Source organism: Aegilops tauschii, chromosome 6 (genome assembly GCF_002575655.3).
Source record: "Aegilops tauschii subsp. strangulata cultivar AL8/78 chromosome 6, Aet v6.0, whole genome shotgun sequence".
In the NCBI taxonomy this organism is placed as follows: Eukaryota; Viridiplantae; Streptophyta; class Magnoliopsida; order Poales; family Poaceae; genus Aegilops; species Aegilops tauschii.
The window spans coordinates 412,083,326-412,102,813 of record NC_053040.3 but is presented as its reverse complement, the minus strand read 5'-3'; the positions used below and the strand labels follow the sequence as shown (position 1 = coordinate 412,102,813).

General features: G+C 48.0%; 3 protein-coding genes across 3 annotated transcripts; 1 reads left to right on the top strand and 2 right to left on the bottom strand.

Moving 5' to 3' along the window:
• Positions 1-3,850: 3,850 nt before the first annotated feature.
• On the top strand, positions 3,851-6,457 carry LOC109755609 (E3 ubiquitin protein ligase RIE1). Its single transcript, XM_020314507.4, has 5 exons — positions 3,851-4,482; positions 4,666-4,785; positions 5,320-5,452; positions 5,547-5,705; positions 6,006-6,457. The coding sequence occupies exons 1-5, from the start codon at positions 3,950-3,952 to the stop codon at positions 6,162-6,164; spliced, it is 1,104 nt and encodes a 367-aa protein (XP_020170096.1). The 5' UTR covers positions 3,851-3,949; the 3' UTR covers positions 6,165-6,457.
• Positions 6,458-6,831: 374 nt separating this feature from the next.
• Positions 6,832-9,315, bottom strand: LOC109755624 (pentatricopeptide repeat-containing protein At2g33680). The gene has a single exon (XM_020314520.4). It carries the CDS (start codon positions 9,258-9,260, stop codon positions 7,359-7,361), a length of 1,902 nt encoding a protein of 633 aa, XP_020170109.1. The 5' UTR covers positions 9,261-9,315; the 3' UTR covers positions 6,832-7,358.
• A 4,366-nt stretch (positions 9,316-13,681) lies between these two features.
• Positions 13,682-17,277, bottom strand: LOC109755594 (ankyrin repeat-containing protein At2g01680). Its single transcript, XM_020314494.4, has 3 exons — positions 16,770-17,277; positions 15,885-16,294; positions 13,682-14,839 (listed from the first exon to the last, which is right to left on the bottom strand). Exons 1-3 carry the CDS (start codon positions 17,053-17,055, stop codon positions 13,958-13,960), a joined length of 1,578 nt encoding a protein of 525 aa, XP_020170083.1. The 5' UTR covers positions 17,056-17,277; the 3' UTR covers positions 13,682-13,957.
• Between the last annotated feature and the right edge of the window lie 2,211 nt (positions 17,278-19,488).

The following is a 19,488-nucleotide window of genomic DNA, read 5'->3' as shown; positions in this document are numbered from 1 at the left end:
GATGAGCACCTAATATATGTGGATGAAGTTTGTGGATTATTTAAGCTTGCAGGTGTGCCCAATGATGTTATTAAAAAGAAGGTCTTCCCTTTATCTTAGGGAGATGCATTAGTATCTCTTGAACATCACAGTCCATAGGATAACACTCTTCATGAATTAGTATCTCTCGAACATCACAGTTTAATCCTCCCCAAAATCTATCCATAAAATCTTCTTCACTTTCTTCTAAAAATGAGTGCAACAAAGTAGTTTGTAAATCATCATAGTATTTTGTTACCGTGTTAGTGCCTTGTTTTAAATGTTGTAATTTTTTAATCATGCCACGAGTATAATAAACATCAACGAATCTATCTCTCATGACAAGTTTTAAATCATCCCAAGTAGTAGGTATAAGATCAGGGTTTAACCGACAATATTCACTCCACCAAACTAAAGCAAAGCTACTGAAAGTACTAACCGCAGCTTGAAATTTTCCACGCTCATCAAAATTATGGGAAGCAAATATAGCATTTATTTCGTACTCCCATTCAATATATAAATCAGGCCTAAAACAACCAGTAAATGGTGGCATGAAAACATTAACCTGGTCATGTGCATTCTGATGTTGTTGCTCCTCTTGTGACGATTGTTATATTTTCTTAGGTGATGGCAAATCTCCCACGATCGATGAAGCCCAAGAACTAACAAGTCCGGAACCTGCCATGATTAGTAGAAAAAAATCAAGAATAATCCTATAAACTACTAGGATGTGGTGGTAAAGTGCTCAGTAAAGCAAATATCAATATCTTACAAGTTCTTACCATGCAACAGGTGGTGACAGGCAATCAGCGGTGTCAAATAACTCCGAAGATTGAGTAAATCGATTGCCAGGGGAACGTACGTATAGACGGTGTAGAAATATGTGGAGCTGGGTTGGCTATATATGGTAGCAAAAAATTAGCAATAATCAATTCAGAGATGCAATGTTGAATAAACGCTCAACGACGGTATTATGCTGGTCCTAAGCTAGATCGGACTAGAGACGCGAGCCTAGAACACTAATGAGGTCACGGCATAGCACAACTAGTATCAATAAAGGATACAAAGTAGCTCTGGACAGCAAGATATAAGTGAAGATCACAACGGAAGTAAAGATAATGATGAAAAACAACTGTCAAGCAGGATATACAACAACTCTCTCTCTAACTTTCCTCTTAAAAGGTTTGAGCCAATTTCATGATTTTTTTTTCAAAGAATGCTACCAACTCAAGCTTTCCAATGCAAAAAGAATCACTCAATTCCGAGTTGATATGAGGAGTCAAAAAATTATATAACTGGCCTAAAAAACTGGAACAAGGTGTCAAATATTGGATTAGCTTCTGCAACTATTTAGATGCGGCTCATCGCTAGCTTTAATTTGAGTACTCGCGGAGCCAAAACGGACTTTGTATGAGAAAGTTATGCCTGTTTTACTGAACAGTGCGCAAAACAGATTCCAATCCAAATTCAGGTACGAGATTGACTCTAGATAGATCCGAATTTTGTTTTTTTTCTCTCGTTTTTTCCTCACATTTTTTTCTTTTTGTTTCTCTCCTTTTTTTCTTTGACTTTTTTTAACTTTTTCTCTCTCTTTTTTTTCTCTCCCACTTTCCGAAACAAACTAGATAAGATGCAGATTGGATCAAGTAGATATGCGAATGACCTCAACTATGATTATGACAATGAATGATGGGTGGCACGTGGTGGAAATTGATGGATGGAGCTGGTGGACAGCGGAAGTGATAACGATGCAGTGGTGGCGTGACTAATGTGAACAGAACTCGAAACTCTAAATGAACTAGACACTAAGACCAGCAACTCGACACGACGATGCAACCGTAAATTCAATAAAGCAAACAATGAAAAGAAAATTTGCAAAGGCTCGGACTGGCTTGGACAAAGGATGAATATATCTAACTTTTTTGTGCCTTTTTCTTGGACAATAGGTAAGAAAATAAATCTAATCTAGGGAAAACTGGAAGTTCTCACCGAGCAACCTGAAAACTGATACCACTTGACAGAGGCGGTGGTGTCCCGATATTTCGATGAGATGATAACTATCGATTTGGTGGAGTCGACTTCGACGATCCGACTACAAACGTGCACGACGTTGCGCCTTAGCAATCGCTAAACCAACTCCGAGAGGTTATTGACCATGCCGGAGCACGACCAACCTGACCACAAAGGTCTATTCCTGCAAACAATCAAAGAACAAGCAAGAATATGATAAAGCAATCTGAATATTGCGAATATATATGAAGTATTGATAAAGGTGGGGATCCGGAAGCGGTCTTGGTCTGGTCGTTGGACACAAACGAAGTACACGAAGTTGCAATGGCTAACTTTTAACTAAACAAATCCCAAGGAAAAAGCTACTAGATGGATCTACTTATATAGGAGCAAGGGGTGGCGGCCAAGGAGGTGGGAGGACGTCCCAAGGCAGCCTAAAACTAGCCCTAGGTCGTATAAGGCTCATGGGCCCAAGTGGAGGTGATGTAACACCTTTGGACTTGTAGTTTGACTAGGATTCTGCTGCAGCGTCAGATTGTTTCGTCGACAACTCAACGCTCCGGACGAATTTTAAGGTGAATCCAAATGGGTTGGAAAGAGCACGAAATCTACTTTCCAAAAAAAAAAGAATCACCCAATTTGGAGTCCGTATGAAAGAGTTCTTGGCGTTTTGAGTTAGGTATGTCTGTGCACTCCGAATCTGAATTCAGAACGTGAGAGACTTGGACTCTATCTTCTCTTGGCCCAAAAGTAACGTGGGAGGACTTTTTGAACATCACCTAAACATCTCTTTTCCCCTTATCTTCATATGTGGATTGTACAAATGTCCCATACACCTCCATTTAGACATCACACAAAAGTTTGTTAAGTATTTTTGTCCTGGATGACATAAATAAACTATTGCATAGTTTACATTAGAAATCACCTCACAAATATACATATATACAATATTTGTGGTCGTATCCAAGGTAGTCATGTCCTTATTAGAAATGGCCTGATTTTAGCAGCAAATGTTGGTTGTTGAGTCTGATAGTTCTTTTGCGGGGGATACACACAGTACGAGCAGAATGCAAACAACTTGCATAAATTTTTGCTAATTCTAGTTTTACGCATTGCTGCAGAGAAGCTAATAAATACTCGCTCTTATATTTTCTTATGGAAGGAGTAGCTAATAGTCTAGGTAAGAATTCTTTTAGCAATAGAACCTCAATGTTCTGGAATTTCACTTCCTGACTTTATTCTTCTCAAATTGTAAACGGTATGGTTGTTATTGAAGGGATAAAGTTTTAAGGTTGTCAAAAAGTCTAGAAATTAAACTTTTTTTTGAACATCAGTACACACGCAAGCGCTCATACATACACGCATACACTCATCCCTATGAATGCGCGCGCACACACACCCTATTCCTATGAGCACTTTCTTAAAATTTACGAAGTCGCCGTAGGAACGTCTCCTCGCACTGAAAGCCCATCACCAAAAATTCTGAAATAAATCCAGAAATAATGTGAGCACCAGGACTTGAACCTGGTTGGGCTAGGGATACCATTGTCCCTCTAACCATCCAACCAAAGGTTAGTTCGCTCTAGAAATTAAACTTGGGTGAACAGATTTCATCACGATGATTTCTTTTTTTTTAATATAAATCACAATGAACTATTTGTGCGCTCAGTTCGCGACGGGCGCACCGCGCACAGATACCGCTTAATTCGGAAGAAGAAAACGCGTGGAAGAGATGATGTGTGATTCCAGACAATCCAAAAGGAAATAAAAGAGTGATGATGTGTGATTCTAGACAACCCCGAAAGGAAGAAAAAACGAGGTGTTCAGTGTTACTCGGCGAAGCAGGTGGAGAGCAGACACAACAGTCGTTCGTCAGGGGACGGAGGTGCGAGAAGACTCCCCCAACTCCCGATTCCCCAAAATGGAGGCGGCCGCGTCGTCACCGTCGCCGGAGCAGCCGCTGCTGGCACCGCCGCAGGCAGGCGCCGGCGCCGGCGCGGGGCCCGGGAACCAGCCCGCCACGCCCCCGCCCCCGGCGGCGGCGAGGCCGAGCCGCCTCGCGGCGCTCATCGGGCGCGCGGCGGGGCGGCGCGGGCCGTCGATGCTGGTGCGCGAGACGGCGGCGCTGCAGCTCGACCGGAGGCGCGCCGACTGGGCCCACTCCCGCCCCGTCGTCGCGCTCGACGTCGCCTGGAACGTCGCCTTCGCGGCGGCCGCCGCGGCGGTGCTCGCGGCCTCCACCGCCGAGAGCCCCGCCAAGCCGCTCCGCCTCTGGCTCGTCGGCTACGCCCTGCAGTGCGTCGTGCACGTCTCCCTCGTCTGCTCCGGCACCCGCCGCCGCCCCGCCGCCCCCGCGCGAGGCCCCGACATCGAGTCCGGCGCCGCCAACGCCGGGTCCGGCAGCTCGGAGAGCGATGAGGGGAACGACGAGGAGGCGATGGAAGAGAGGGCAAGGTAAAGCCAAAACGGAGAACCCCCAAAATTTTCCTCCGGTTTCGCTGTTGTTCAGTGGTGGAAGCTGAACTAGGGTTAGTGGGTTTGTGGGTTGTGATATCTGCTTAGCTAGAAATCACGCTTGTGCCTGTGTGTGTGCTTTGATGTGCTGACTGCCTTTTGATGATTTCCTTACTTGTGCAGCTCTACAGACCGTTGTGAGTCGGTCAACACGATGGTGTCATTCCTGTGGTGGATCATTGGGTTCTACTGGGTGGTGACCGGCGGCGATGTGCTCGAACAAGGTGCTCCAAGGCTGTATTGGTACTGTCGCCTTAAACCTACACCCATCACGCACTTCATTTGTTTGTGGGAATTTGAATGCTTAATTTCTTGTGGTAACCAGATTGCAATTGCACATCTGTAACCGAAACCACTAGCGACATAGGTTTATCATACTCCAGATATAACAAGGAGTCAAAAGGCAGTTTTATCATACTCCAGATATAACAATGAGGTATGTGTTATATCTGGAATTTTGCGACGTGCAAAGTTGAATGCAAGACGGCAGAACAATAACTCTTTTGTCGTTAATAAACGTGTACTGTAAACCCAGAGCAAGTGCGCCAAAACACTTGTTGACTAAAGTGGTATGCTGTCATATGTTATGAATATGAACATTTATAAGTTTTGAAATCTGTTATCTAGTTAACAATATTATAAGCCATTTCCCTTTCTGGTAAATACTTAATGCGACTGACAGATAAAGCTGTATCATTCAATCTTCACTACCATTTGGTGAGTGCTAACTTCCTATTAAACCTAACAGAGTTTCCTGGCTTCTGATTTGTTGTGCAGGTTAACTGTCGTTTTTCTCGCGTTTGATGTCTTCTTCGCTGTTTTTTGTGTTGTTGTGGCCTGCTTCATTGGGGTTGCACTGTGCTGCTGCTTGCCTTGCGTAGTTGCAATACTGTATGCCCTGGTTGGCCAGGTAATCAATTGATTCTGCGTTTGAGGAAGTGTTAGCTACCTTACTACACAAACTATTATTACTTTGCTCATTCCCTTCACTCTTACATATGTAGGAGGGTGCATCAGATGCAGATATTGGTGTTCTCCCCAGATATAAATATTCTGATCCCAGTGAGAATGGAGAAAAAGGGACAGATGAGGGGGTTATGATTCCTATCCTTAATAATAGTGGAACATCAACGAGCGAACGAATTCTCCTTCGTGAGGATGCTGTAAGGATTATGCTTTATGCTTTCTAATTGTATAGTAAAAGTTGCTTTGTTTGTTTGCATAGTTCTTTATATTATCTCTGATCTTTTTATATATCCTATAGGGTATTTCCCACAGAAGTGAGCATATAGTTTAGTGGTCCGTTACACTAGAGAAAACATTGCATGTTATGCCAGTTCACAAATTTAGACAATCTATTCTCAGGAACCAAACAATGCTGTGAACTACCTATACAAACAAGGACGGTGCTCAGTTCTATCTAGTCTTCCGATGCTCTGCTGACAGCTTGTTTGTTCTAACAGGAATGCTGCATATGTCTCTCGTCATACGAAGACGGAGTGGAGCTATCTGCCCTCCCTTGCAACCATCACTTCCATTCAACATGCATCACGAAATGGCTACGCATGCACGCAAACTGCCCGCTTTGCAAGTACAACATTCTCAAAGGCAGTGAAAACTGAGAACTCACTGAGGACTTACACTGACGTAACTTCCATACTCAAGGCCTGTATGCATGAACATCCTGGAGCAAGCAGCAAGTGAGAAGCCTTGTGATTCCTGTCTGTTTGTAAACTGATGATATCGATGAGAGTCTGTTTGTAAACTGGTGATATCAATGAGAGTCTGTTTGTAAACTGGTGGTATCAATGAGAGTTTTGTGAGGATTGGCTGTGCTTTCTGTTTAGGATGTGAGCGTGTACAAGCGTACATGAATGAACATTAACATAAAGTGTGGCAATGGGGAGTTTTGTGAGGATTGGTTGTGCTTTCTGTATAAGGTCACAGAATAGCTTAACGTTTGGTTATGGACTCACTTTATGCAAAATTGGTACCTGAATATCTGTATATTGCTATAGATGTAACAATAATAGGAGTGATAACAGAAATCGTAGAAGCAGCTGGGTGAGTATCTGACACATTTTATGACACGGGTCTGGAGATGAATGTGTTTACAAGTCATTTTCTACAGCTGGTAGAAACCTTCATCGGACCTTTGCTGATACTCCTAGGTTCTGCCATGCTCAGCGCCATGTGAACCAAGATCAAATTACTTGTTCTAAGACACACGACAGATTGACAGTAAACACAACAATTTATAAGCAAGCAATGCACTTATGCACACAAGATTGCTATCCGAAATTCGCCTACGGTCCGAGTGAAAAAGAGTCAAACAATTCTTCATCCCTCAGAGAATTGTGAGCTGAGCATCTCTCACTCCACATTGCCCCTGACTATTACAAGACAGTAGTCCAAGGTACAATGAGGCTGCACTAAATGACCAGTGAGAGACCCTGTGTGAGCTGACATGATGAAAGTCAGTGGTAGACAACACTACAAAACTACCAGGCCCTTTGCTTGCATTTTACAGGCACCACAACATCTGCATCTAAGTAGTGTATCCACAACGAAAACATAGGTGTTTGATGGGCGGATCCACATCCACCATAGGGTCAGCTGGGGCAGCTGCCCAACTATCCTTCTCCTCGATTGGTTTTCATGGGTCGAAGCTCTGCCCTGTTTGGACGTTAGAAGAACATCTGGAGAACGCCTTGTGCCGCCCAAGCCCCCCTACCGTGTTTCACATATCCCAACTCCACTCCGTTAGCCCGAAGCATTTATCTTCTCCACTGGACACAGGATCATGCTTCTTCTCTTCAGATGAAGTACCCATCTCCATAGACCTTCGAGAACGCATCATTCACATAAAAGTTCCTCTCTTGGATCATCGCACAGACATTTTCAGCATCTCGCCACTGCCTACACCTGACGTACATATGCACAAGTAAAGTTTGCAGCACCACATTTGTCTCAGAGCCTATCTTAATGACATGAGCATGTATCTGCCTTCCGTAGCGCAAAAGCCCTTGGTACCGGCAAAGGCTTAGAAGCCCTGCCAAGGTGTACTGGTCAGGCCTGATGCAGGCCAGCTCCATTTGGCGGTAAATGTTTATCGACGCACCTGGTTGTCCATCCCCTACATAACCTGAGAGGAGAGCGTTCCAGGATATCAGGTTCCTCTCGTTCATCCTAAGGAACAGTAGCCGGGCAACCTCAATGCAGCCACACTTTGCGTACATGTCGATCAGCTCAGTTTCCAGAACCACATTCATCTGGTGTATGGCCTTGATGGCATGGGCATGGATTTGCCTTCCATACTCTGTATACCTTCTGTTGCCACAAAGCTTAAGAAGGTTCACAAAGGTATGCTGGTTAGGCTTTATGTTTGCAGACTCCATTTGTCGGAAAACCTTGAGTGCCAAGTCGACCTGCCCATTTTCAACGTAGCCAGACAAGAGTGCATCCCAGGCTACATAATTCCTTTCATCCATTCTGTCAAATACCAATCGAGCATGCTCCATCAAACCACATTTCCCGTACATGTCAACGAGTGCGCTGCCCCGGATAGCATCAGTGTCTAATGCTCTTCTTATCAAATAACCATGGAATGCACTGCCACTGTCAATGTCAGCCAAATGGGCACAAGCTGCGACTCCACTGCCAAGGGTGAATCGATCAACGGTGAAACCACATTGCTGCATCTGGATGACCATGTCGAGTGCCTCTTCACAGAAACCAAGACGAACATAGCTTGAGATGATGGTATTCCAACTCACTTGATCCCTGTCTACCATTGTCTCAAAAACTGCCCTGCAACTATCCATGTCACCACACTTCCCATACATGTCAATGAGGCAGTTCCAGACGGTGGTGTTCCTTTCAAATCCGAGGGCGACCGCCAACCCGTGCAGCTGCTTCCCGCGAACCAGGCACAACAACGCACTGCACGCCTGAATTGCCATCACAAGAACTGAATCAGCCGGAAGCACCCCAGCACGCTGCATTGCGGAGAAAGCACCCCATGCCTCGTCCCACCGACAAGAACGGACATAGCCTCCGATGATCACGCTCCAGGAGACCATGTTGGCCTCGTCCATCTGAGCGAACGCGTTGCCCGCATCATCCATCAGCCCGAAATCAACGTACGCGCTGACCAGCGCGGTGCCCACGACGACATGCTGGCACAGGGCGCACTTGATGACCACGGCATGCGCGGCCCGGAGCATCCTGCTGTCCTGGAGGCGCGCAGAGGCTTTGAGGACGCTGGGCAGCATGAACTTGCTGACCGGCAGTCCGTCCCGCCGCATCCTGCAGAAGAGCTCGAGGACCTCCGCGTGCCTGCTGGCGTGCGCCAGCGCCAGGATCGCCGAGCTAGCGCTCTTCTCGCCGCTCCCAGGTGGACCACGTACGCTCGCGCCCTCGCCGCTCGGGCGAGGCATTTCGTCGAACAGGTTGCCCGCCGTGTTGGAAGTCGCGACGGTCCTCTCCTGCATTCCGTCGAACGGCCTACGGGGGTTCTTCGGTCTCTCGGAGGTTGTTGGGTTGGTTGGCGCGAGTTGTTCCTGTAAGGTGAGCGCGGAGACAGCCACGCGCCGGAGGAGATGGCGGCGACGGCGCCGGCAGCATGGGGCCCATTTGAGGTGGGCACGCTGGGAGGTGGGATTGGAGGGAGGAAGAGGGAGCGGCTGTGGATAAGGGTGCAGCAGGCAGGAGTCCATCTTCCGCTCAAGTGAGCTCTTTGCCTCTCTCTCGCGGAGTACTACTACTAACGACGACGACGACAGCAGAGTAGCCACGTCTGCAAAACCTATTCAGCTAGAGTACAATGTTTTTTTTTTAGCCAACACAATGATTCTCCGAAGGAAAATTTGAGATCTTATGAGAATATTGTGAATATTCCATTTCAAGGCACATGAAAACACAATAGAACAAGCTTTAAAAAGAAAATTCCATTTCAAGGCACATGAAAATACTGTAGAACAATTGTTCTGGGCTTCAACAAAATATATTGTTTCAAGGCACATGAAAGCTTAGAGCCTCTTTGATTCAAAATACTTTTATAGGAATTTTAGAGGATTAAAATCCTTAGAAATTTATATATTTTTTGTTCATCATAGGATTCAATCCTATAAGACTTTCTCCTAAGGATTTTTTGTTTTTGACGCATGTGACTCAGGGCTCCGATTCATTAGAAAGATGGAAGAGAGTTGACCAATTAGTTTTTGAAAACTCGGACGAAAACTGTTGGAACATGCCCATAAGATAGGGCACTCCGGCGGACATGGCTACCCACAAGACCAACACGCACCATCGCGGTTGTTCATGACGCCATCATCATCACTTCTCCCCTAGCAAGCGACTCCGACCTCACGACACCCGTGAAGGATCATCAGCTCCTAACGAATTCATTGCACTGCATTTTATAGGAATTTTGCATCCATTCAAAAGAAACGGCTTAAATCTGTAAGAGGTCTCAACTGCCCCAAGCGACGTGCTACTGTCAATGAAACGATCACTGCCTCTTCATGTCAGATCGTGTGCATTCAAGAAACGAAGCTCGACAATATTGATCCCTTCACCGCTAGGTTCCTGGGAGGGGGTAGACTAAGTAGTTTTGCTCAAAGGCCGGCGATCGGAACTAGAGGTGGTATCCTCATGCTTTGGGATGACCAGCTCCTCCACGTCACCGACATCAACACCACTCCACACTGCCTCTCTGCCATGGTTCTAATCAAAGCGTCCAATGTGCATTACAAGATCACAACTGTGTATGGCCCGTCCTCCCGCTCTCTCAAGGACGCTTTCTTCGCCGAGCTCATCACTCAGAGGCCTCCCACTGGTACCCTCTGGCTTTGTCTGGGAGATTTCAACCAAATTTACAGAGCACGTGACAAAAACAAGAGAAACATCGACACTAGGCGTCTAAACCGTTTCCGTGCAACGCTTCAAAGTTGTGGTTTGACGGAGATCCACCTCCAGAATAGACGTTTCACATGGTCAAACGAGAGGGAAAACCCAACCCTTTGCAAGCTCGACTCGTTCTTTTGCAACGCGGAGTGGGACGATCAGTTTGGCAGCCACATCCTTCATGCACTCTCGTCCTCGCTCTCTGATCACTGCCCCCTCCTCCTCGCCGAGGTTAGGGGACCCCGGAGACCGCGCAGCTTCAAGTTCGAGAATTTTTGGGCTTCCCTTCTAGGGTTCAAGGAGGTCGTCCTCAAGGCATGGAATGAGCATACCGACCATACCGAGCCGTACCGAATCCTACACTACAAGCTCAAGAAGACCGGTACCCGCCTTTCCGAGTGGAGTAGGGGGTTGTTCTCCGGAGCGAAGGTCCAACTCCACGCCGCCCTCTTGGTCATTTTGCACCTTGACATGGCCCAAGACAACCGGCAACTCTCTGTGGGGGAAGGGGACCTCCGCAAGCGGCTCAAAAGACGAGTCGTCAGCTTAGCGGTCATGGAGAGGGCCCGTAAGAAGCAGTGCGCGAGACTGGCCAACATCAAGGAGGGCGATGCAAACACCAAATTTTTTCATCGGAGGATCAATGGAAGACGCCGCAAAAACTTCATCCACAGGCTTAAGCATAATCAGGAATGGGTCACCCACCATGATGTCAAAGAGAAGGTTGTCCACGACCACTTCACCGAGGCCATGGGAAAGGGGTGCCCGCGGGCGCGCGACTTCAATTGGGAAGAGCTCGGCTTAGAGGTACACAACTTGGACTCCCTCGCGGACCCCATCACCGCGGAGGAGGTGCACGAGGCCATTAAGCAAATGCCAACCGACAAAGCACCCGGGCCAGACGGTTTCACCGGTTTGTTCTTCAAGAGTTGTTGGGACATTATCAAGGATGACATCATGAGGGTAGTCTCTCTTTTCGGCAACCTGCACACGGCAAACCTCCACTGGCTCAACTCTGCAAACATTGTACTAATTCCTAAGAAGGAGGGTGCTGAGGGGATCACCGACTTTCGGCCTATTAGCCTCATCCACGCGATTGCGAAGATTGTGGCAAAAGTTTTAGCAATTCGGCTAGCCCCTCACATGAACAAGCTTGTCTCCAACGCGCAAAGTGCTTTCATCAAGACTAGGAGTATCCATGACAATTTCATGTATGTGAAAAATCTCGCGCGTCGCCTTCACAAGAGCAAAACTCCGTCCCTCCTTTTCAAGCTTGATATAAGAAAGGCTTTCGACTCTGTGAGATGGGAGTATATCATTGACATCCTCCAACAGAGGGGGTTTCCGAGCACCTTTCGAAATTGGATCACCGCCCTCTTATGCACCTCCTCCTCGCGGGTTCTTCTCAACGGCATCCCCGGCAGCCCCATTGCCCATGGAAGCGGCTTCCGGCAAGGGGATCCTCTTTCGCCTTTGCTATTTGTCATTGCCATTGATCCACTTCAAAAGATCCTCAAAATCCGTGGTCGTGGGCCCATCATGAGAACATCCCTCTACGCCGATGACGCGGCCGTTTTCATTGCACCCAGCAAGAAAGATATTGACAACCTCTCCGTGTTGCTCGATGCGTTTGGTGACGTCACGGGACTATGCACTAACTTCCAGAAGAGCTCGATGGTCCCGATTCGGTGCAGGCACCTACACCTCGACACCATCCTCCAGAACTTTCCTGCTGCCCGGGCTTCATTCCCAATAAAATATATAGGGCTACCTCTCTCGGTCTGGCAACTAAAAGTTCGGGATTTCCAATTCCTCGTGGACAAGACTGCTTCCAAACTTGTTCCATGGGATGGGAAAAATATCACAGCCATTGGTCGGGCTGCCCTTATCAAGTCTGTGCTATCCTCACAAGCCATCTACTTCATCACTCCATTGATCGTTCCACCAAGCATCCTCCACAATGTCAACAAGCTTGAGAGAGCTTTCCTTTGGGCGGGAACAGATAAGACTACCGGCGCGAAGTGCAAAGTTAATTGGGAATCTGTATGTCGACCGGTCGAATATGGAGGTCTTGGGGTGCTAAACACGGAGAAATTTGCAAGGGCACTTCGCTTGCGTTGGCTTTGGTTCGAATGGAAGGAACCCACCAAGCTATGGGTTGGGACCGGCAATCCATGCGACGAGATGGACAAAAATCTTTTCTATGCTTCAACGACCATAACCGTTGGCAACGGTGCGCGCACGCCCTTCTGGGACTCCCCTTGGGTGCGGGACCGCAAGCCAAGAGACATTGCACCGCTTATCTACGCCGCTTCCTCTCGGAAGACATGGAAACTTCGGGAAGCCCTCCAAGATGATGCTTGGGTTCGCAAGATCAAGGTCACTCCCAACTTCACCTTCGAACATCTTCGACAATTTATTGAGCTTTGGTCCACCATCCGCGACTTCCCTCTTGAGGTACACGCCGAAGACGACATTGTGTGGAAACACACAGAGAGCGGGATTTACAGTGCCAAGTTCGCCTACTTGGCCCAGTTTTTTGGCATCACCCGCTCACCCATGGAGCTTGCAGTGTGGAAGGCCTGGGCCCCGCCCAAGGTTAAATTTTTCGCGTGGTTGGCCATGCAAAATAGGGTATGGACTGTTGACCAGTTGGCCAAACGGGGGTGGCCCAATTGTGGGCTTTGTCCTCTTTGCAAGCGCATGCAAGAGTCCATCGATCACCTCCTCTTCAGATGCCGGTACACTACTAGACTTTGGGAAATGATAAAAGATTGGCTTCAGCTCGAAAGCATCAACACTTCCACTTTGCACTTGGCACGGTCAACCAAAGAGTGGTGGATCGGGCTCTCCGACTCTACCATACCGAATAGGAAGGCCATGGCTACCCTCTCTATGCTCACCTCTTGGACAATCTGGAATGAAAGGAACGCTCGCATCTTCCAACTCAAGAGTGCCCCACCGACGGTTCTACTAGCTAACATCAAGATTGAGGCTCAAATTTGGGTCACCGCGGGTGCAAAGAAATTGGGATCTATCATATGCCGCGAGAGTAGGCCTTTTGTAGTGGTGTTGTAACACGATGGGTGTTGTAACACAAATTTTAAACTCCTTTTCCCCCTCTTAATTAATGAATGGGGCAAGTCTTTTGCCTCCTTTAAAAAAAATCTCAGGATTTTCAGAAGCAATTTTTTTGTACAATAGCAGCAAGAATGAACTAGAGAACAGGTAATGAAGCACATCCCACCAGGATTTTATTCACAGAGGCCAACAGTTTCAGCACTTGCGTTGCAATCAGCACATGTGTATAACACCGTCGCTGCACCGGTAGACAGCAGTGCAGCTCTTCATTCTCCAGTATTATACATTAGCAACAGTACAAGCATTCCAGAGAAAGGTCTGCGTGCTGTACCTCAACACAGACCTAAAACAGCCATGAAAAATATGTACAAGGCGAATGTTTCCTCCCAACTACCTGTCCTCAATGTTACATGCCGCGGCAACAGGACTACAAAGCATAGATCTTCTTCTCATGGTCTTCCACGGCCTCCAGGTCCGACAACCCTTCACGGACAGACCAGGAGAAGGACTTGCTGCCGCTCCCCCTCCTGATGCGCCGCTGCCTGTCCTCGCCGAACGTGAACCGCGGGCGCAGCAGCAGGTAGGCGAGGAACAGGAGGGTCCCGATCATGATCGGCCCTCCGACGGCCGATATGGTGAAGGCCATCCACGCGTGCTGCGGGCCGACCACGACGTAGGCCAGCGACACGAACGCCGCGCACGTGCTGAGGCACGCCGTCCACATCAGCTTGTTCACGATCTTGATGATCTGCTTCTGCGCGCCGGTCTCCCAGGCGACCAGCGTGATCTGCACCACGACCACCGCGAGCGAAATGAAGAGGGCGATGGCGTTCAGGAGGCAGAACACACGGAACCCGGTGAGCTTGGATATGTAGGCCTCGCCGATCTCTCCCCCGTGTTCAGTGTCCTGGTAGTACTGGCCTGGCAGGTTGAAGATCGAAACGAACGCGATGGAGGCGATCAGGGTTGCCACCAGAGTAACCGAGTTGATGGTGTTCTGAACCGCTTCTCTGTGCAGCTTCCGCAGCTCTTTGGCGATCCCCGTCACTCTTTTGTTGGTCTTCATATTCTCACTGAGCTGTGCTTGCACGTTGTGCTTGATATCACTCACAGTTCTCCTTAGCTCTGACGCTTCGTCAACTTTACCAACATTTACGGCATTCTTTGCACCAGCCTCTGACAGCCACTCGATGATTTCCGTTTTAGACTCAGCATAGGGAACTTTCTCAGCCAAGTCCATAGCTGTTTCGTTTTGACTATTGATGGCATTTACTTCAAGTGAATCATAGGCGAGCAGAAGTTGAACCATCTAGAGATCCCAAAAGAAAAAAAATGGCAGAGAAATATAAAGTTGTTAGATTAACAAAGCATGCTAGGACATAAAGCACCGAGAAAAATTATCAGTTCACGTGGGAACAATGAATCTCCCATGAAGGGAAAAACAGGCGTATCTTCTGTTTCAAAATCACATAAGAGTTCAGACAAATCTCACAGCTTTAGTAGATCAGCTGTCCCTACCTCTTTGCTTTGATCCTTTTTTATTCAGGGGGCAGTAGAAAACTAGAAAATCACCTAGAAAGCACTTAGACAAACTAAATCAAATTTGTAACCGCACTCGGCAGCTTTCATTTCACACACGATACCACTGGATGAAATGTAGAAGAGTAATGCTATGTGTGTCTCGATCTTAGCTTCATGGTTATTTGTTTTTTCCAGCTGATGTACAAAGGTACTACTTACATGTACTGAAAAATAGACAATAGTGGCAGAAAGTCAACAAGAAGACGAATACTGTTTTTATAGTGTTCCATCCTTCATATGTGACGGGCACACATTTTTGCTACACTTGGTAATTCACTATATACTCCATCTACCAGGCACTAGCAAGGTGCCTTGCCCGAAATATATATATGTTACGTTGGGAAAGTATGGAGTTACTCAAATTACCAATCCTGTCAAATTGAGCACGATGTAGCCAATGCCCAAATGGCTGTCATTGTCTCATATATAATGTTGGTTAAGTCTGTTCTAATAGATTCAAAGTGGTATGACATCAACTAATACCAGTCTCAGGCTAAATATAACTGCAGAAATTTTACAGCTCTATATAGAAGATCTTAGTCATTGCAACTGTGAGTATATGTTACAGCTTTCCATTAGTTAAACTAGATTCCTATGACGTTGCAGTAGCCCAAGGTGGGCAGGTTGTTGAAAAGGGCGATTAAGAATATAAGAGAAATGTTAAGGTATATATATTCCAATCTAAGTAAGGTAGGGTTAACCAAAATGATCAAACAAACAGGAGAAGATACATGCAATGTGCTCATCATGTAATTTTTAGAAAAGAAGTATACCTGGGGCCTCCATTTTCGTGTAGCTATATGTAAGGCTGTGTTTGCCTTCTTGTCACGCACATTGAGGATGGAAACATCAGCCATCAGCAATTCTTCCACCACATCTGTGTTTTTACCCTTCACGGCCATGTGAAGGGCAGTTTGTCCCTTCCTATCTTTGATTGCAACAATTCCCGGGTCTCTCTCAATGAGTGCTTTGACAATGCGATGGTACCCTATCCTTGCAGCATTATGTAGTGATGTCTTCCCATTTTTTCGCACAATCTTTACGCAGCTATCGTCAGTGTCCAATATAGCATTCACCACATCCAAGTGGTCTTTTACGGCAGCAGAGTACAGTGGGCAAGTGTTGGACGAGTCACACACTGAGCAAAGCTCAGGCCACCGCCCCAAAAACTCCTTCACGACCTCTGTTTGGAAAGCAATTTATCAGTCTACTTGGCATGAGAAAAAATAGCATTCCTCATTGAACAATAGCTGCCGCATCAGCAGAACCTTGAAAAAAAGGTAGGTAGTTCATGCTAGAAGTAGAAAATCTAAGGATTCTTAACCACATCAAATTACATATCGGCATCCGATTTCCTTTTGATAAACACCAAAAGCCACCATTATTATCACCGGTACAACCACAACCCTAGATAATTCACATACACATCCAGTGCCATAGCGCAATCGATCGAACTGCAAAGCCCAGAACACCAAACAGCTCAAAAAGCTATCCTGGATTCAGCCTAATCTGGCCGAGGTCGAGGCAGCAGCCCTGGGCTGAGCTAAAATATAGCAACACACTGGTCCTAAACATCAAATAGTTCCAAAAACACACTGGACTTGGCTCGTTCTAAAAACCCAGCGGAAGCTACTAATCGAGCGAGGAGAGGGGCTCACCAGTGTGCCCTTGCTTGGCGGCGACGTGGAAGGCGTCGAGGTCGAGGCGGGAGCGGAGCTTGGCGGCCTCGAGGTCGTAGAGCGGGAGGAGGAGGCGCACGACCTCGAGCGCGCCGGCCTCCGCCGCGACGTAGAGCGCGGACTCCCCGGCGTCCGTCTGCGCGGCGGCGAGCGGCGCGGTGGAGCCGGACGCCTCGGCGCCGGCCAGGAGGCGGCGCACGGCGTCGGCGTCCGCGGATCGGACGGCCGCGAAGAGCGCCTGGTGGGAGAGCGGCGGAAGATCCATCGGCGGGCGGGCGACCAACCGGAGAGCCGGCGCGGCGCTGATTCCGCGGGTGGGTCGGCGCGGGGGAGGGGAGGGGAGGGGGGAGGGACTGGAGGCGCCCGCCGTCGCTGTCGCCGCACTGCACTGATTGGTGCGGGTGGACTCGGCAGCTGGGCTCGGAGTTGGTTATCGGAAAGTAAAATCCTTCCGCTCAGAAGAAAAAATGAAAGTAAAATGCTGCCCGCCTTTCTTTCGAATCTTCCTTTTCTGTCTCTGGGAGTGGGAGAAAGGTGAAGGGCAAAAGCAGCGACGCGCGTCGCATGTGTTGCCGCGTTGGGTGGTTGGGGCTTTCCTGCCTGATTTCCTTCACTGTTCTCAATTAAACATGTCAGGGAATCTCTCATGGTGACCCGCAAATTTTCTCCCGCATCCGTCTACGGACAGAGGGGCGGTTCGCAGACACAGATGCAGGAGGCCGCCATACAATGTTATCGGCATACATCCGGCCTTGTAAAGCCTTCTTAATATGATGGTTGGCTTCTTAACATGACCATGTTACTGCCCTTGTAAAGCCTTCTTAACGTTATTGGCAAGCCAAAGAAAGCATGCCAAAGACCATGTGATGCAACTGTTTCCAGAATGATGGTTGGCTTCTTAACATGACTCTGATATTGTCCTTGTAAAGCCTTCAGGCTGTTCTTTCCTTTTCAATGCATGCAGTTAATGGATCCAAGCAAATCGGGCCACCCTCTTACTTTTGAGATTGAAGAGCCTCTCGGTATCTGCCACAGTTGGTTCTCTCTGGCACTGAGGTCTAAACACCTCAACCACGGCAATTGCAAACCTGACCATGACATCTCCGCATGTGCTTTCGGACATCCGTAGGTACTCGTCCTACGAATCAGCGACCGTGCCATATGCAAGCATCCGGGGTGCGGCCGTGCACTTCTGATAACTAGAGAACCCAATCGAACAATAGGACTACAAGCCATGGTACAAATGATCGAAGACGGTCTTGCGCATCCGGAAACGCCGAAGAAAATGGTCAGCGGAGAGTGGATCGGGGGCAAAGTAGTCATCCATCAGTGTCAAATGGTCGCGCGCCCTGTTACGGTTGAGCACTCGATAACCCTTGATCGATCCGTTGAAATTGAGAACACGCTCCTCCGCACACTCTGCATCTTCAAGGACCGCCTACATCATCGCCGTCTCATACATGTAGTCCTCCTTGTCGGATGATTCAACATAGTGCCCGTATATGTACTCCAAATCGGAATCCATTGCTTGAAACAAGAAGGAACAACATTTTTAGCTCCGGCAATTCATCGAACAGTTGCTGGGCATGGTGAGTATAGCAGTAGCGGATGGTACCAAGCGTGCGCGGGGGGGGGGGGGGGTCGAAAGAGATGGGTTGAACGGCGACGGAGGAGAAGCGGGCTGGAGCCCGACTTGGGGAACGTAGTATTTCAAAAAAATTACCTACGATCACGCAAGATCTATCTAGGAGAAACATAGCAACGAGCGGGGAAAGTGTGTCTACGTACCCTCGTAGACCGAAAGCGGAAGCATTTAGTAACGTGGTTGATGTAGTCGAACGTCTTCGCGATCCAACCGATCCAAGTACCTACGCATCAAAAACCACAACGATTTTTCATCAACTGTGCTGTTTTAACCTTCAACAAGGACCGGGCGTAGTCACACTCGATTCAACTAAAGTTGGAGAAACAGACACCCACTAGCCACCTATGTGCGAAGCACGGCGGTAGAACCAGTCTCATGAACGCGGTCATGTAATGTCGGTCTGGGCAGCTTCATCCAACAATACCGCCGAATCAAAGTATGACATGCTGGTAAGCAGTATGACTATTATCGCCCACAACTCTTTGTGTTCTACTCGTGCATATAACATCTACGCATAGACCTGGCTCGCGATGCCACTGTTGGGGAACGTAGTATTTCAAAAAATTACCTACGATCACGCAAGATCTATCTAGGAGAAGCATAGCAACGAGCGGGGAGAGTGTGTCTACGTACCCTCGTAGACCGAAAGCGGAAGCGTTTAGTAACGCGGTTGATGTAGTCGAACATCTTCGAGATCCAACCGATCCAAGTACCGAACGCATGGCACCTCCGCGATCAGCACACGTTCATCTCGGTGACGCCCCTCGAACTCTTGATCCAGTTGAGGCCGAGGGAGAGTTCCGTCAGCACAACGGCATGGTGACGGTGATGATGAAGTTACCGGCATAGTGCTTCGCCTAAGCACTACGACGATATGACTGAGGTGTTTAACTGTGGAGGGGGGCACCGCACACGGCTAAAAGATCAACTTGTGTGTCTATGGGGTGCCCTGGCCACGTATATAAAGGAGGGGAGGGAAGAGGTGGCCGGCCCTAGGGGGGCGCGCCAGGTGTGGGGAATCCTACTAGGACTCCCCAGTCCTATTAGGATTCC

Coding starts and splice junctions, on each gene's coding strand:
- LOC109755594 (XM_020314494.4), bottom strand. CDS start 17,055: ATGGATCTTCCGCCGCTCTCCCACCAGGCGCTCTTCGCGGCCGTCCGA. Junction 16,295..16,769: donor CGCCAAGCAAGGGCACACTG/GTGAGCCCCTCT, acceptor CTTTCCAAACAG/AGGTCGTGAAGGAGTTTTTG. Junction 14,840..15,884: donor CACGAAAATGGAGGCCCCAG/GTATACTTCTTT, acceptor TGGGATCTCTAG/ATGGTTCAACTTCTGCTCGC.
- LOC109755624 (XM_020314520.4), bottom strand. CDS start 9,260: ATGGACTCCTGCCTGCTGCACCCTTATCCACAGCCGCTCCCTCTTCCT.
- LOC109755609 (XM_020314507.4), top strand. CDS start 3,950: ATGGAGGCGGCCGCGTCGTCACCGTCGCCGGAGCAGCCGCTGCTGGCA. Junction 5,453..5,546: donor TGTATGCCCTGGTTGGCCAG/GTAATCAATTGA, acceptor TTACATATGTAG/GAGGGTGCATCAGATGCAGA. Junction 5,706..6,005: donor TTCTCCTTCGTGAGGATGCT/GTAAGGATTATG, acceptor TTGTTCTAACAG/GAATGCTGCATATGTCTCTC.